At 45.1% G+C, this 15863-nt stretch overlaps 1 protein-coding gene and 1 pseudogene across 1 annotated transcript in view; both read left to right on the top strand.

The window, feature by feature from the left end:
- The window catches only part of ITFG1 (integrin alpha FG-GAP repeat containing 1), a gene marked incomplete at its 5' end in the record, with an annotated part of 284615 nt that overhangs the window by 136108 nt on the left and 132644 nt on the right, over positions 1–15863 (top strand). Inside the window, 2 exons of the mRNA XM_089665615.1 lie at positions 5390–5531; positions 14097–14202. Coding sequence (XP_089521741.1) covers positions 5390–5531; positions 14097–14202 — 248 coding nt within the window. The remainder of the gene's footprint in view (positions 1–5389; positions 5532–14096; positions 14203–15863) is intronic.
- Positions 6941–7596, top strand: LOC149431428 (large ribosomal subunit protein uL11 pseudogene; annotated as a pseudogene).

The following is a 15863-nucleotide window of genomic DNA, read 5'->3' as shown; positions in this document are numbered from 1 at the left end:
TGAGAATGCAGCCTATCCATTCACTAGAAAGCGGTGACATCACTGAGAATGCAGCCTATCCATTCACTAGAGAGCGGTGACATCACTGAGAATGTAGCCTATCCATTCACTAGAGAGCGGTGACATCACTAAGAATGCAGCCTATCCATTCACTAGAGAGCGGTGACATCACTGAGAATGCAGCCTATCCATTCACTAGAAAGCGGTGATGTCACTGAGAATGCAGTCCCTCCATTCACGAGAGACCGGTGACATCACTGAGAATGCAGCCTATCCATTCACTAGAAACTGGTGACATCACTGAGAATGCAGCACCTCTATTCCCTGGAGACTGGTCACATGACTGAGAATGCAGCCTATCCATTTACTAGAGAGCGGTGACATCACTGATAATGAAGCCTATCCATTCACTAGAAAGCGGTGACATCACTGAGAATGCAGCCTATCCATTCACTAGAGAGCGGTGACATCACTGAGAATGCAGCCTATCCATTCACTAGAGACTGGTGACATCACTGAGAATGCAGCCTATCCATTCACTAGAGACTGGTGACATCAATGAGAATGCAGCCTATCCATTCACTAGAGAGCAGTGACATCACTGAGAATGCAGCCTATTCATTCACTAGAGAGCAGTGACGTCACTGAGAATGCAGCCTATCCATTCACTAGAGAGCGGTGACGTCACTGAGAATGCAGCCTATCCATTCACTAGAGAGCAGTGACATCACTGAGAATGCAGCCTATCCATTCACTAGAGAGCAGTGACATCACTGAGAATGCAGCCTATCCATTCACTAGAGACCAGTGACATCACTGAGAATGCAGCCTATCCATTCACTAGAGACTGGTGACATCACCGAGAATGCAGTGTATCCATTCCCTGTAGACCCTTGACAAGACTGAGAATGCAGCCTATCCATTCACTAGAGACCGGTGACATAACTGAGAATGCAGCCTATCCATTTACTAGACATCAATGACATCACTGAGTATGCAGCCTATCCATTCACTAGACATCGATGACCTCACTGAGCATGCAGCCTATCCATTCACTGCACACTGGTGACTATGAAATCCTTGGAGTTTTCTAATCTATACCAATATAATGTATTTCCTATGTTGTCGGCCATAATAGGCTGACTGGGGCTCCTCGTATCCCCTTTATAATCCCTTCTTTCCCATACATATATCAGTTGTGAGGTTTGCTGCTCTTTCTCCTCCTCCCCGAATCTTTGCTGTGTGTCGGCATCTTCCATTGTACATGATCTGAAAATAAACGTGAAGGTTTTTCTCCGGGACTTGGTACAGAAACCTATTTGCAGTATTGTTGGGAGTAATACATGGGATGTATGTGAGTGTACTGATAAATAAAGCATTGCCACAGCTCCAGTAATGAATAACTCCTACAAACCGGTTTATCCACAAGTAATAGCAACACATCTGCCTGTGGGTAGTGAATAATTTTCAAATCCCAATAGCTTTCTTGTATAACCCTGGGCAAATGATTTAATAAAACTGTCTGCAAACACTAAATGAAAGCTTTATTGGACGGATTATTTTCTACAGAGCAGTGTTCAGTTCGCTTTCTCGATGAGTCGGGTAGCCAGAATGAAGGAAAATGCAGAACTTTACCTTCTTTTCTATAATCTCTAAAAACAAAAAAGTCACCTTTGGTAATACCTTGGTCATTAATAAAGACCCTCTTAATAAAAGGAGGATGTCTGGAAGAAGTCAGAAGATTTTATTTCAAAGAACAAGCCACCACATCTCAGGAGCTCCTACATCCTACATCAGGGCTTACGATGAATATAATGAAAAGTTTGGATTCTTACATAGTTCCATAATTACATAGTTAGTCTGGCTGAAAAAAGACAAAAGTCCATCCAGTTCAACCATTAAAAAAAATAAAAAGTTATAATCCTACACCCACAGTTGATCCAGAGAAAGGCAAAAATAACCCAGCAAAGCACGATCCAATTTGCTTCTGCAGGGAAAAGAATTCCTTCCTGATCCCCCGAGAGGCAATCAGATATTCCCTGGATCAACTTTCCCTATAAATGTTATATCCAGTTATATTCTGTGTATCCAAGAAAGAATCCAGGACTTTCCTACAACAATCCACTGAGCTGGCCACAACCAACTCTTGAGGCAGTCTATTCCACATTCTCACAGCTCTCACTGTGAAGAAACCTTTCTGTGTTTTGGAGATTAAATTTATTTTCCTCCAGACATAAAGAGCCCCCCTTGTCCTCTGTGATGACCTCAGGGTGAATAACTACACCGAGTTCACTATATGAACCACTGATGTATTATACATGGAGATCATATCCCCCCTTATGTATTATACATGGAGATCATATCCCCCCTTATGTATTATACATGGTGATCATATCCCCCCTGATGTATTATACATGGATATCATATCCCCCCTTATGTATTTATACATGGAGATTATATCCCCCTTATGTATTATACATGGAGATCATATCCCCCCTTATGTATTATACATGGAGATCATATCCCCCCTTATGTATTATACATGGAGATCATATCCCCCCTTATGTATTATACATGGAGATCATAACCCCCCTTATGTATTATACATGGAGATCATATCCCCCTTATGTATTATACATGGAGATCATATCCCCCCTTATGTATTATACATGAAGATCATACCCCCCCTTATGTATTATACATGGAGATCATATTCCCCCCTTATGTATTATACATGGAGATCATATCCCCCCTTATGTATTATACATGGAGATCATATCCCCCTTATGTATTATACATGGAGATCATATCCCTCCTTATGTATTATACATGGTGATCATATCCCCCCTTATGTATAAAACATGGAGATCATATCCCCCCTTATGTATTATACATGGAGATCATATCCCCCCTTATGTATACAACATGGAGATCATATCCCCCCTTATGTATTATACATGGAGATCATATCCCCCCTTATGTATTATACACGGAGATCATTTATACATTGAGATCATATCCCCCCTTATGTATTATACATGGAGATCATATCCCCCCTTATGTATTATACATGGAGATCATATCCCCCTTATGTATTATACATGGAGATCATATCCCCCCTTATGTATTATACATGGAGATCATATTCCCCCCTTATGTATTATACATGGAGATCATATCCCCCTTATGTATTATACATGGAGATCATATCCCCCCTTATGTATTATACATGGAGATCATATCCCCCCCTTATGTATTATACATGGAGATCATATCCCTCCTATGTATTATACATGGAGATCATATCCCCCCTTATGTATTATACATGGAGATCATATCCCTCCTATGTATTATACATGGAGATCATATCCCCCCTTATGTATTATACATGGAGATCATATCCCCCTTATGTATTATACATGGAGATCATATCCCCCCTTATGTATTATACATGGAGATCATATCCCTCCTTATGTATTATACATGGAGATCATATCCCCCCTTATGTATTATACATGGAGATCATATCCCCCCCCTTATGTATTATACATGGAGATCATATCCCCCCCTTATGTATTATACATGGAGATCATATCCCCCCTTATGTATTATACATGGAGATCATATCCCCCCTTATGTATTATACATGGAGATCATATCCCCCCTTATGTATTATACATGGAGATCATATCCCCCCTTATGTATTATACATGGTGATCATATCCCCCTTATGTATTATACATGGAGATCATATCCCCCCTTATGGATTTTACATGGAGGTCATATCCCCCCTTATGTATTATACATGGAGATCATATCCCCCCTTATGTATTATACATGGAGATCATATCCCCCCTTATGTATTATACATGGTGATCATATCCCCCCTTATGTATTATACATGGAGATCATATCCCCCCTTATGTATTATACATGGTGATCGTATCCCCCTTATGTATTATACATGGAGATCATATCCCCCCTTATGTATTATACATGGTGATCATATCCCCCCTTATGTATTATACATGGTGATCATATCCCCCCTTATGTATTATACATGGTGATCATATCCCCCCTTATGTATTATACAACGTGATCACATCCCCCCTTATGTATTATACATGGAGATCATATCCCCCCCTTATGTATTATACATGGAGATCATATCCCCCCCTTATGTATTATACATGGAGATCATATCCCCCCTTATGTATTATACATGGTGATCATATCCCCCCCCTTATGTATTATACATGGAGATCATATCCCCCCTTATGTATTATACATGGAGATCATATCCCCCCTTATGTATTATACATGGTGATCATATCCCCCCTTATGTATTATACATGGAGATCATATCCCCCCTTATGTATTATACATGGAGATCATATCCCCCCTTATGTATTATACATGGTGATCATATCCCCCCTTATGTATTATACATGGAGATCATATCCCCCCTTATGTATTATACATGTTGATCATATCCCCCCTTATGTATTATACATGGAGATCATATCCCCCCTTATGTATTATACATGGTGATCATATCCCCCCTTATGTATTATACATGGTGATCATATCCCCCCTTATGTATTATACATGGTGATCATATCCCCCCTTATGTATTATACATGGAGATCATATCCCCCCTTATGTATTATACATGGTGATCATATCCCCCCTTATGTATTATACATGTTGATCATATCCCCCCTTATGTATTATACATGTTGATCATATCCCCCCTTAATCTGCTCTTCTCAGTAGAGAATAAATTCAGTTCCTCTGATCTTTCCTCATAGCTGATCTCCTCCATGCCTCTTATCATTTTGGTTGCCCTTCTCTGTACTTTCTCCAGTTCCCCAATGTTATTTTTGTGAATTGGTGCCCAAAACTGAACTGCATATTCCAGATGAGGTCTTACTAATGATTTGTGTAGGGGTAATATGATATCTCTCTCTCTGGAGTCTATACATCTTTTAATATAAGAGAGGATTTTGCTCACTTTAGAAACCGCAGCTTGGCATTGCATGCCATTATTAAGCTTGTGGTCTACCAAAACCCCCATATCCTTCTCCACCATTGACCCCCCAATGGATTCTATCCGGACCATGTGTGCTGAAGAAAATCTAATTGTAAATTCCAGCTGGGAGGTTTTAACTAATCTTCAGGCCTAAAATAATTTTTTTATACATATATTGCAAAAACGTCTCTGACAGTGAATGGGTCGAAGCATTTTCATTTAAAAATCGTAACGCGGTGGTCCAGGACTAGGGATGTAAAAGACGTTCTACTGGCTCTTCATGCTTCTCTGTTTCTGCTGTTGGTCTTCACAGTGATGGACCTCACATCCTAATCTTTTTGTTTTCTCTTTCCATAGCAACCAGCAAGCCTTCCTCCTGGAGAACGTCCCCTGCAAGAACAGCACATGCTCCCGGGTTTTCGAAGTCCACTGGGATCTCTCAGACCTAAATCAAATAAAAGACGCGGTGGTGGCGACATTCTTTGACATTTACGAAGACGTGAGATCACTTTTTGCTACTTTTAATTGGCACGCGCCTCTCTTTCTTTTAAATCCGCGCTCCCGGCTTCTCTCTAATGTCAGATTGTTGGAGCCAGAGGTAGATAATGAAAGCAAATGACTTAATTAGGCAGAAACTTTGAGACGCACGGGCAGATCAAGCATGATTCATGAAACCGCTGCGTCTCTCTGATGCCTCCGCACGTATTACGGCTCATTGGGGGGGGGGGGGGACCTCTTGTTACCGAGCTCTGGGATGGGAATAGAAATAGCATGTTCCAGAGGTCATCGTCGCTTTTAATGGTTTGTACAGCTTTCAGGCCAGGAGAAGATCTGCAGAAGTCGAGCGATTTAAATGTATTCTTTGATCTTTTTATATCAAAGCAAGGGGATAATTTTTTTTTAGGCAAGTTAGACGTGAAGCCGCTCTATATTTATTATTATTGATACAGCCCAAATCGCCCACTCTGCTCCTCCCATGATATCTTCCTCTCTAGCTCCCTCACCACCTCCTCCCACGCTCACCTCCAGGACTTCTCCAGAGCCTCTCCCATCCTCTGGAACTCCCTACCACAGTATGTCCGGTCAGCCCCCACCCTGTCTGCCTTTAGGCGATCTTTGAAAACTCACTTCTTCAGGGAAGCTTACACCACCTCCACCTAAGAACTGTACTTGACTCACCTCCACCAGATCATCCCCCGCAGCTATCACCTTTTGTATCCCCTCCCCCTTCCTTTAGATTGTAAGCTCCATGAGCCGGGCCCTCCTATTCCTTCTGTACTGAAATGTATTGTAATTGTACTGCCCCCCTTATTTTGTAAAGAGCTGCGCAAACTGTTGGTGCAATATAAATCCTGTATAATAATAATAATTTATTTTTACAGTATAGTGTAGTTCCAGCAAGAGCATTATTGAAGTGCTAACCTTGCATTTTTGACTTGATTCATACTTCCAATCTTGTGCTTCCATACTGTATATATAGTATAGGTATTGTATTCAGTATAGACATCCAAGATTTGTAGATTGGCCACTAGAGGCAGTGTGGGTTAGCTGCTACAATGAATCTGCCTACATGCTTGACAACTGCTAAGCCACACAGGGAGTGCATTGTTTTCAATCAGCCAGCCGACTCATAGACTAAAGAAGGCCATAGATGGATCAAATCTCAACCGGTTCAGCAGGGACCTTCTAAGATTCGAGCCATCTATGGGCAGGCTGGTTGTACTGAGGTCGACCTATCGATCGACTTCAGTCCAACCAGGCTGTTGGAATTTTTTTCATTGGATCACTGCCGATGAAGGAATTGTAGTAGCAATTTCCACAAAACCAGATAAAACTCCAGACTCAGACTTCTGAAGGAAGCAACTATTTTATTAAAAACAGTGCTGTAGCCCTTTTTCCAAACCCGCTTCCTTGCTGGTGGAGGTGAAACTGGTCTTCGGTCGTCCTGAATCCGGGTTCATCCAACACCAAAACTGGTCCGAGAAAAGCGGAGCCCCCTTAGTCCGGCACAGACATGCCTCCTAAGTTCGACCCCAACAAAATTAAAATCGTTTACCTGAGATGCACTGGTGGTGAGGTAGGGGCCACCTCAGTTCTGGCCCCCAAAATCGGACCTCTGGGTTTGTCTCCCAAAAAAGTTGGTGAGGACATTGCCAAGGCAACCGGTGACTGGAAGGGCTTGAAGATCACTGTCAAACTGACCATCTAAAACAGACAGGCCCATATTGAGGTTGTGTCATCTGCCTCTTCTCTGATCATCAAGGCCCTGAAGGAGCCTGCACATGACAGCAAGAAGCAGAAGAACCTTAAACGCAGTGGAAGCAACACATTTGATGAAGTTGTCAGCGTTGCTCGTCAGATGAGGCATCGTTCCCCGGCCAGAGAACTATCTGGTACATCAAGGAGATCCTGGGCACAGCTCAGTCTGTGGGCTGCAATATTGATGGCAGACTCCCACATGATATAATTGATGATATTAACAGTGGTGACATTGAATGCCCAGCGAGCAAAATCTCTGAGGAGCCTTAATATTTAATAAAAAAAAATGCTCTAAAACAAAAAAACAGCGCTGTAGTGACCCAGCAGACAGCAAGAAGCTCTCATTTGCTGAGTTGTAGAAAACTTCTTACAAGCGTATATACCAACGATTACGTCACAAGGCATACACTCCTTTCCTACTTTCTATACACTCAAAAGGCTTCCTAAACTCTACAGAATAACCTTGGCCAGCAACTAGAGATAAGAAAATACCAGCTGCAGACCCGTACACAGGAAATATGGAGGGGGAAGATTATTATTATACAGGATTTATATGGCGCCAACAGTTTGCTCAGCGCTTTACAATATAACAGGAGACAATACAGTTCAATACAAGAGGGATAAGAGGGCCCTGCTCCTTGGAACTTACAATCTAGGAGAGAGGGGCTAGTGGTACAAAAGGTAGTAACTCTGGGGGATGGACTGGTTGGAAGAGTAGAAGATTCCATTATTAGCCGAGGGCAGGATAGGCTTCCCTGTAGAGATAGGTTTTCAGAGATCGCCTAAAAGTGAGCAGAGTAGGCGATAGTCAGATAAATTGGGGTAGAGAGTTCCAGAGGATGGGGGAAGCTCTGGAGAAGTCCTGGAAACGAGCATGGGAGGAGGAGACAAGGGAGCTAGAGAGCAGGAGGTCTTGCGAGGAGCAGAGAGTGCGGTTTGGGTGATATTTGGAGACAAGATTGGTGATGTAATGAGCCAAAAACCTTGCTTCTACAAACACAGGCTGCTAGAAGTGTTAGAGTTTAAAGGGGAACTCTGCAACATCTGGGTCCTACCATAGAATCATTGTGTTCTGCTGGCAGGAAAGGCTCCCCACCGACAGAACACAAAAGCACTGTGGGAGGTATTCCCTTATCTACACTGATTGTGTTGATAGGGGATTCAAGCCATTTTCTTTCCTGCAAACACGGCTGGAAGAAAATTGCTTGATTCCCAAATCAACACAGTCGGTATTGATGGGGAAATCCCTCCCCCAGAGCTATTGTGTTCTGCCCTTGGGGAGCCTTTCCTGCCAGCAGAACACAGTGATCGCTTCCAGCAGCTATAGCTGCTGGCAGTGATCACATGAAAAAAATCTGACAGGGTGGTTGTATTCAAGTTGATGCATGGATCCGAAATTCGGCCAGTTCCTGCTGAACCAGCCAAATTTCAAGCCAATGTAGCACTGCCAAGCAGGAAGAAGAGAAGGGTATCGGCAGATTTAGTAGGACTCGGATGAAATTCAAGCAGTGTATGGCCAGTTTATGTGATAAAGAAATATGGTGGCCCCTATACATTTGTATACTGCATATTTGCTAGAAAAAAAGGTTTTATTGGAGAAGGCTTTTTGTCACAAATTAACCACCTCCCATCCAGCTGTTGTATATGAACGGCCAGATGATGGCAGTGCAGGGGCAGGTGGCCATTAATAAATGGCCTCCCCACCCCCTGCTTGTGCACGCTCCCTGGGGGCGCGCAGCACCGCGATCCGGTGCCAGCTGTGTCCTCCGGACATAGTGGAACACCGATCGTCGTACGGGACCTCTGTACGAGGTCCCGATCATGTGATCACTGATTGACCAATCAGTGATCACATGCAGAGTAGTAAGCAAGATGTCACTCCTGACATCATTGCTTACTACATGTGAAATCTGTGAATGATCACAGAGGTCACATGGTACAAGGCTATTCACACTAGCCTTGTACCATGTGACAAGCTGTGACCAATCACAGCTCACACAGTATTTCTCAATGGCTGCAGGAATGCAGCCAGAGAGAAGGAGAAATAATTGCTTCTACAGCATTTATGGGTGTAAAAGCAATCAGTGTAAAAAAAAATCTTCATCACCCCCCACAAGTAGTACAGTGTCACCATGGTGACACTGTACTGCTAGGGTGACAGTATGTAAAAAAAAACATAAATAATAATACAAAAAAAATAAAATAAAAATGTAAAAAAAAAAAATTTTTTTAATTATAGTTTTTGGTTATAAACTAATTTGGGTTATTTTTTTTTACTAAAAAGATAACTGAATACATTTTGGCCAAGATTTATGATGAAATATTATTTATTTGCAAAATTTTATAAGAAAAACTATTTTTTTCTAAATTTTTGGACTTTTTCATTTATATAGCAAAAAAAATAAAAATCCCAGCGGTGAATAAATACCACCAAAATGAAGCTTTATCTGTCTCAAAAAATGCGAAAAAGTTAATATGGGTACAGTGTTGCATGACCGCGCAATTGTCTTTCAAAGTGTGATAGCGCTGAAAGCTGAAAATTGGCCTGGACAGGAAGGGGGTGAAAGTGTCCGGACTGGAAGGGGGTGAAAGTGTCCGGACAGGAAGGGGGGCGAAGTGTCCGGACTGGAAGGGGGTGAAAGTGTCCAGCCTGGAAGGGGGGAAAAGTGTCCGGACAGGAAGGGGGTAAAAGTGTCCGGACAGGAAGGGGGTGAAAGTGTCCAGACTGGAAGGGGGGAAAAGTGTCCGGACAGGAAGGGGGTAAAAGTGTCCGGACTGGAAGGGGGTGAAAGTGTCCGGACTGGAAGAGGGTGAAAGTGTCCGGACTGGAAAGGGGGTGAAAGTGTCCGGACTGGAAGGGGGTGAAAGTGTCCAGACTGGAAGGGGGTGAAAGTGTCCAGCCTGGAAGGGTGGAAAAGTGTCCAGCCTGGAAGGGGGTAAAAGTGTCCGGACTGGAAAGGGGAGAAAGTGTCCGGACTGGAAAGGGGAGAAAGTGTCCGGACTGGAAGGGGGGAAAGTGTCCGGACAGGAAGTGGGGAAAGTGTCCGGACAGGAAGTGGGGAAAGTGTCCGGACTGGAAGGGGGGGAAAGTGTCCGGACTGGAAGGGGGGAAAGTGTCCGGACTGGAAGGGGGGAAAGTGTCCGGACTGGAAGGGGGGAAAGTGTCCGGACTGGAAGGGGGGGAAAGTGTCCGGACTGGAAGGAGGGTAAAGTGTCCGGACTGGAAGGGGGGAAAGTGTCCGGACTGGAAGGGGGGGAAAGTGTCCGGACTGGAAGGGGGGAAAGTGTCCGGACTGGAAGGGGGGAAAGTGTCCGGACTGGAAAGGGGAGAAAGTGTCCGGACTGGAAAGGGGAGAAAGTGTCTGGACTGGAGGGGGGGGAAAGTGTCCAGACTGGAAGGGGGGGAAAGTGTCCGGACTGGAGGGGGGGAAAGTGTCTGGACTGGAAGGGGGGGGGAAAGTGTCCGGTGTAGAAGGGGGGGGAAAGTGTCTGGACTGGAAGGGGGTGAAAGTGTCCGGTGTGGAAGGGGGGGGAAAGTGTCCGGACTGGAAGGGGGGGAAAGTGTCCGGACTGGAAGGGGGGGAAAGTGTCCGGACTGGAAGGGGGGGAAAGTGTCCGGTGTGGAAGGGGGGAAAAGTGTCTGGACTGGAGGGGGGGGAAAGTGTCCGGACTGGAAGGGGGGGAAAGTGTCTGGTGTGGAAGGGGGGGAAAGTGTCTGGACTGGAGGGGGGGGGGAAGTGTCCGGACTGGAAGGGAGGGAAAGTGTCCGGACTGGAAGGGGGTGAAAGTGTCCGGACTGGAAGGGGGGAAAGTGTTTGGACTGGAAGGGGGGGAAAGTGTCCGGACTGGAAGGGGGGGAAAGTGTCCGGACTGGAAGGGAGGGAAAGTGTCCGGACTGGAAGGGGGTGAAAGTGTCCGGACTGGAAGGGGGTGAAAGTGTCCGGACTGGAAGGGGGTGAAAGTGTCCGGACTGGAAGGGGGAAAAGTGTCTGGACTGGAGGGGGGGGGAAAGTGTCCGGACTGGAAGGGGGGGAAAGTGTCCGGACTGGAAGGAGGGGGGAAAGTGTCCGGGTGTGGAAGTGGATAAACTAACAGATTCACTGGGCTTTATGGGGAAGAAACAGTAAAACAAGGCCGCCCTCTTTTATCAAGTGTTCATAGTGAAAAAAGTATATAAGAAACAGAATGTAATAAACTGGATATTCAGCCTGAAAGCAGATTACGGCGTCTCCAGTGTCACAACACAACATCAAAGTCCTGGAACTTTAGTGACTGGCATCGTTAATTATTTGAGATCAGATTTTATTAAAAGTTACACGAACCACAGTAGAGCGAGGGAGTCACCACTAATAAATGTATGTCATTAATTATTCAAAAAGACGAGTCTTAAAAACCCCTTTTCCTATTAACCCTCGCCGTGTTGGAAGCTGGCGGGGCCTTGCTTCTCATTGTGCCCGAGTTGATATATTCCCGCAGCTAATCACCCAGCATAAAAGCCGCAACGGCAAAATGGTGCCATAAAATGTACCGTATGTAATTATGCTCTTATCACGTAATGAAATATAATGGTTGGGGGTAATGAATTGGATTTAATTAAAAGGATATTACGGCCAAAACTGAATATTATGTTTATTGCGTGACCTCTGTCCAATTACATAAAACACATTACAAATTCAGGGTTGTCTGGAATTTGGTTTTGCACACAAAAAGGGAGTATTTATTAAATCTAGTCCACAAAATACATTTCTGATGTGTCTCAACAGATAGCAACTGTTTATATTTTCGAAGAGTTATACCTCTTATATTTAAAAACCTGTTGTTAAAGTGTTATTAAACCCCGGACCCCCCCTTCCAGTCCGGACATTTTCACCCCCTTCCAGTCCGGACACTTCCCCCCCCTTCCAGTCCGGACACTTCCCCCCCCCCTTCCAGTCCGGACACTTCCCCCCCCCTTCCAGTCCGGACACTTTCCCCCCCTCCAGTCCGGACACTTTCCCCCCTTCCAGTCCGGACACTTTCCCCTCCTTCCAGTCCGGACACTTTCCCCTCCTTCCAGTCCGGACACTTTCCCCTCCTTCCAGTCCGGACACTTTCCCCTCCTTCCAGTCCGGACACTTTCCCCTCCTTCCAGTCCGGACACTTTCCCCCCTTCCAGTCCGGACACTTTCCCCCCCTTCCAGTCCGGACACTTTCCCCCCCTTCCAGTCCGGACACTTTCCCCCCCTTCCAGTCCGGACACTTTCCCCCCCTTCCAGTCCGGACACTTTCCCCCCCTTCCAGTCCGGACACTTTCCCCCCCTTCCAGTCCGGACACTTTCCCCCCCTTCCAGTCCGGACACTTTCCCCCCCTTCCAGTCCGGACACTTTCACCCCCTTCCAGTCCGGACACTTTCCCCCCCTTCCAGTCCAGACACTTTCACCCCCTTCCTGTCCAGGCCAATTTTCAGCTTTCAGCGCTATCACACTGTGAATGACAATTGCGCGGTCATGCAACACTGTACCCATATGAATTTTTATCATTTTTTTTGAGACAGATAAATCTTTATTTTGGTGGTATTCACCACTGGGATTTTTATTTTTTTTATGTAAATGAAAAAGTCAAAAAAATATTGGCCAAATTTTATTCCGTTATCTTTTTAGTACAAAAAAAACAAATTAGTTTATAACCAAAAATTATAATTTTTAAACTTTTTTTGACTTTTTTTTATATTATTATTATTATTTTTTTTTTACATACTGTCACCCTAGCAGTACAATGTCACCATGGTGACACTGTACTACTTGTGGGGGGTGATGGAGATTTTTTTTTTTTTACACTGATTGCTTTTACACCCATAAAGGCTGTAAAAGCAATAATTTCTCCTTCTCTCTGACTGCATTCTTGCAGCCATTGACAACTACTGAGTACATGGTACAAGGCTGTTTTGAATAGCCCTGTACCATGTGACCTCTGTAATCATTCACAGATTTCACACATAGTAAGCAATGATGTCAGAAGTGACATCTTGCTTACTACTCTGCATGTGATCACTGATTGGCCAATCAGTGATCATATGATCGGGACCTCGTACAGAGGTCCCGTCCAACGATCGGTGTTCCACTGTGTCCGGAGGACAAAGCGGGCACCAGGATCGCGGTGCTGCGCGCTCCCAGGGAGCGCGCACAAGCAGGGGGCGGGGAGGCTATTTATAAACAGCCACCCGACCCTGCACTGCCACTGTCCGGCCTTTTATATACAATGGCTGGACTGGAAGTGGTTAAATCCACTAAATATGTTCCAAATGCTTCAAAACAAAAAAGGGTGCAAAGTGTTACAGTTTGTTTTCTTTATAAAACAGCCACATCCGGAGTAGAAAAGCCTGTCCCCTGCCAGCATGCTCTATGGCAGTGGTGGTCAACTTTCTTAATATGGTCGAACTGATGTGCGTGGCCCTCAACAACACCAAAGGGATGCATGTGAATATTCATTGTTAGAGATAGCAGGCACTAAAACAGGGCTCTAGGGGAGGGACCCTTGCACTTCTTGTGGAAGCAGTGGTCTCTCTGCAGCAGTCCTCTACAGCAGAGCTCAGACTTAAAGAAGAATAAGCAGCAAAAGGAGAATATTAGTTTACTGATAGGAGGAGACAGCAGAGTGATAAAATATGATCCTATCGGTCTTCTGTTTCTCCATTCACTGCTCAGTCAGGTTGGGGGGGATGGGGATGTATGACAAGACCTGTAAGTGTCACTTAACTTCAGCAAAGAAAAATGATGGGGCTGTCCGACATGGTATAAATTGTGGCCAATCTGATTTGTTTTGCAGGGAATTCTGGACATCATTGTGCTCAGCACAGGAACTTCTGATGACAACTCCATCCACGTCTTACAGAATAACTTTGAAGCTGACGCTTATTTTGTCAAAGTCATAGGTAAGGAGGACACGTTGGCCTTCCCTCCTGCCGCGTGTAGGGGATCATGTGAAATTCTGCTCCTCTAAAACTGCTAAAATTGTGTTTCCATGCCAACCAGAAACACACTAGTTTCAATTATTAAAGAGGCATATGTTGGGGGGGGGAGCAGACTTTGTTTTAGGAAGCATATGTCACCTTGCCTCCTATTATTCAGTTTCCTCCTGCACCAACCTGAAAGCCTCCCACACACTGTGCTCCTCATATACAGAATGACACGTTCCCGGAATGAGATTGTTCAGGGAGCAATAATATGCTGTAACCTATAGTGACCAGAGAAAGGCTAACTCCGTGTATTCGGGGTAACAGGGGCCACACTTTGCAGAGCTGTTTTCAAGCCCAGCTGAACCCTCAGTTAATTGTCAGCTAAATACGTTTCATGGGCATCAAAACAAAAGGTGTTCAATGTCTTACAGTTCTGTTCAAAACAGCGACAGCCTGCTTAGAAATCCTGTCCCCGGTCAGGATGCTGCAAAGACAGACCCTTGCTCGCTGTAAGGAAGCAGTGGTCTCTCTGCAGGGAGTGGCAGGAAGCCTGAACTTCAACTACATCTCCTTCAAAAGAAAGGACAAGAAAGGAGTGTGCATACATTTCCCAGGATACAGGATTGAAAGTGCATTTCCAGCAAGTCAGATAGTTGTACTTTTGTACCATATTTGTTAGACATCTTCTGCACCTTTTTCTTTATACACATTATTCCCCCCTTTCCATCTGTTCTCCATAATCGTGATTTTATTCATTCCTTCCCTCCCTCTTTCATCCCTTTGCGTCGTCTTTCATACCTTTCCTCCATCTTTCATTCCTCCTCTCCATCTCTCATTTCTTCCCTCCATCTCTCATTTCTTCCCTCCATCTCTCGCCCCTTCCCTCCATCTCTCGCCCCTTCCCTCCATCTCTCGCCCCTTCTCTCCATCTCTCGCCCCTTCCCTCCATCTCTCGCCCCTTCCCTCCATCTCTCGCCCCTTCCCTCCATCTCTCACCCCTTCCCTCCATCTCTCGCCCCTTCCCTCCATCTCTCGCCCCTTCCCTCCATCTCTCGCCCCTTCTCTCCATCTCTCGCCCCTTCCCTCCATCTCTCACTTCTTCCCTCCATCTCTCACCCCTTCCCTCCATCTCTCGCCCCTTCCCTCCATCTCTCGCCCCTTCCCTCCATCTCTCGCCCCTTCCCTCCATCTCTCGCCCCTTCTCTGAATCTCCCATCCCTTCTCTCCATACCTCATTTCTTCTCTCCATCTCTCGCCCCTTCCCTCCATCTCTCGCCCCTTCCCTCCATCTCTCGCCTCTTCCCTCCATCTCTCGTCCCTTCCCTCCTTTCATCCCTTTTTTCCTTCTTTCACCTCTTCCCTCCTTCTCTCGTCCCTTCCCTCCTTCTCTCGTCCCTTCCCTCCTTTCATTCCTTTTTTCCTTCTTTCATCTCTTCCCTCCTTCTTCATCCCCTTCCTCCTTCTCTCATCCCCTTCCTCCTTCTCTCATCCCCTTCTTCCTTCTCTCATCCCTTCCCTCCTTATTTCATCCCTTTCCTCCTTCTTTCATCCCTTCCCTCCTTCTTTCATCCCTTCCCTCCTTCTTTCATCTCTTCCCTCCTTCTTTCATCTCTTCCCTCCTTCTTTCATCTCTTCCC

This window comes from Staurois parvus, unplaced genomic scaffold (genome assembly GCF_062004578.1).
Source record: "Staurois parvus isolate SC_StPar_1 unplaced genomic scaffold, SC_StPar_1.0 ptg002264l, whole genome shotgun sequence".
NCBI lineage: Eukaryota > Metazoa > Chordata > Amphibia > Anura > Ranidae > Staurois > Staurois parvus.
Note: the sequence above shows the minus strand (reverse complement) of the source record. Positions and strands in the feature narration are given on the sequence as shown.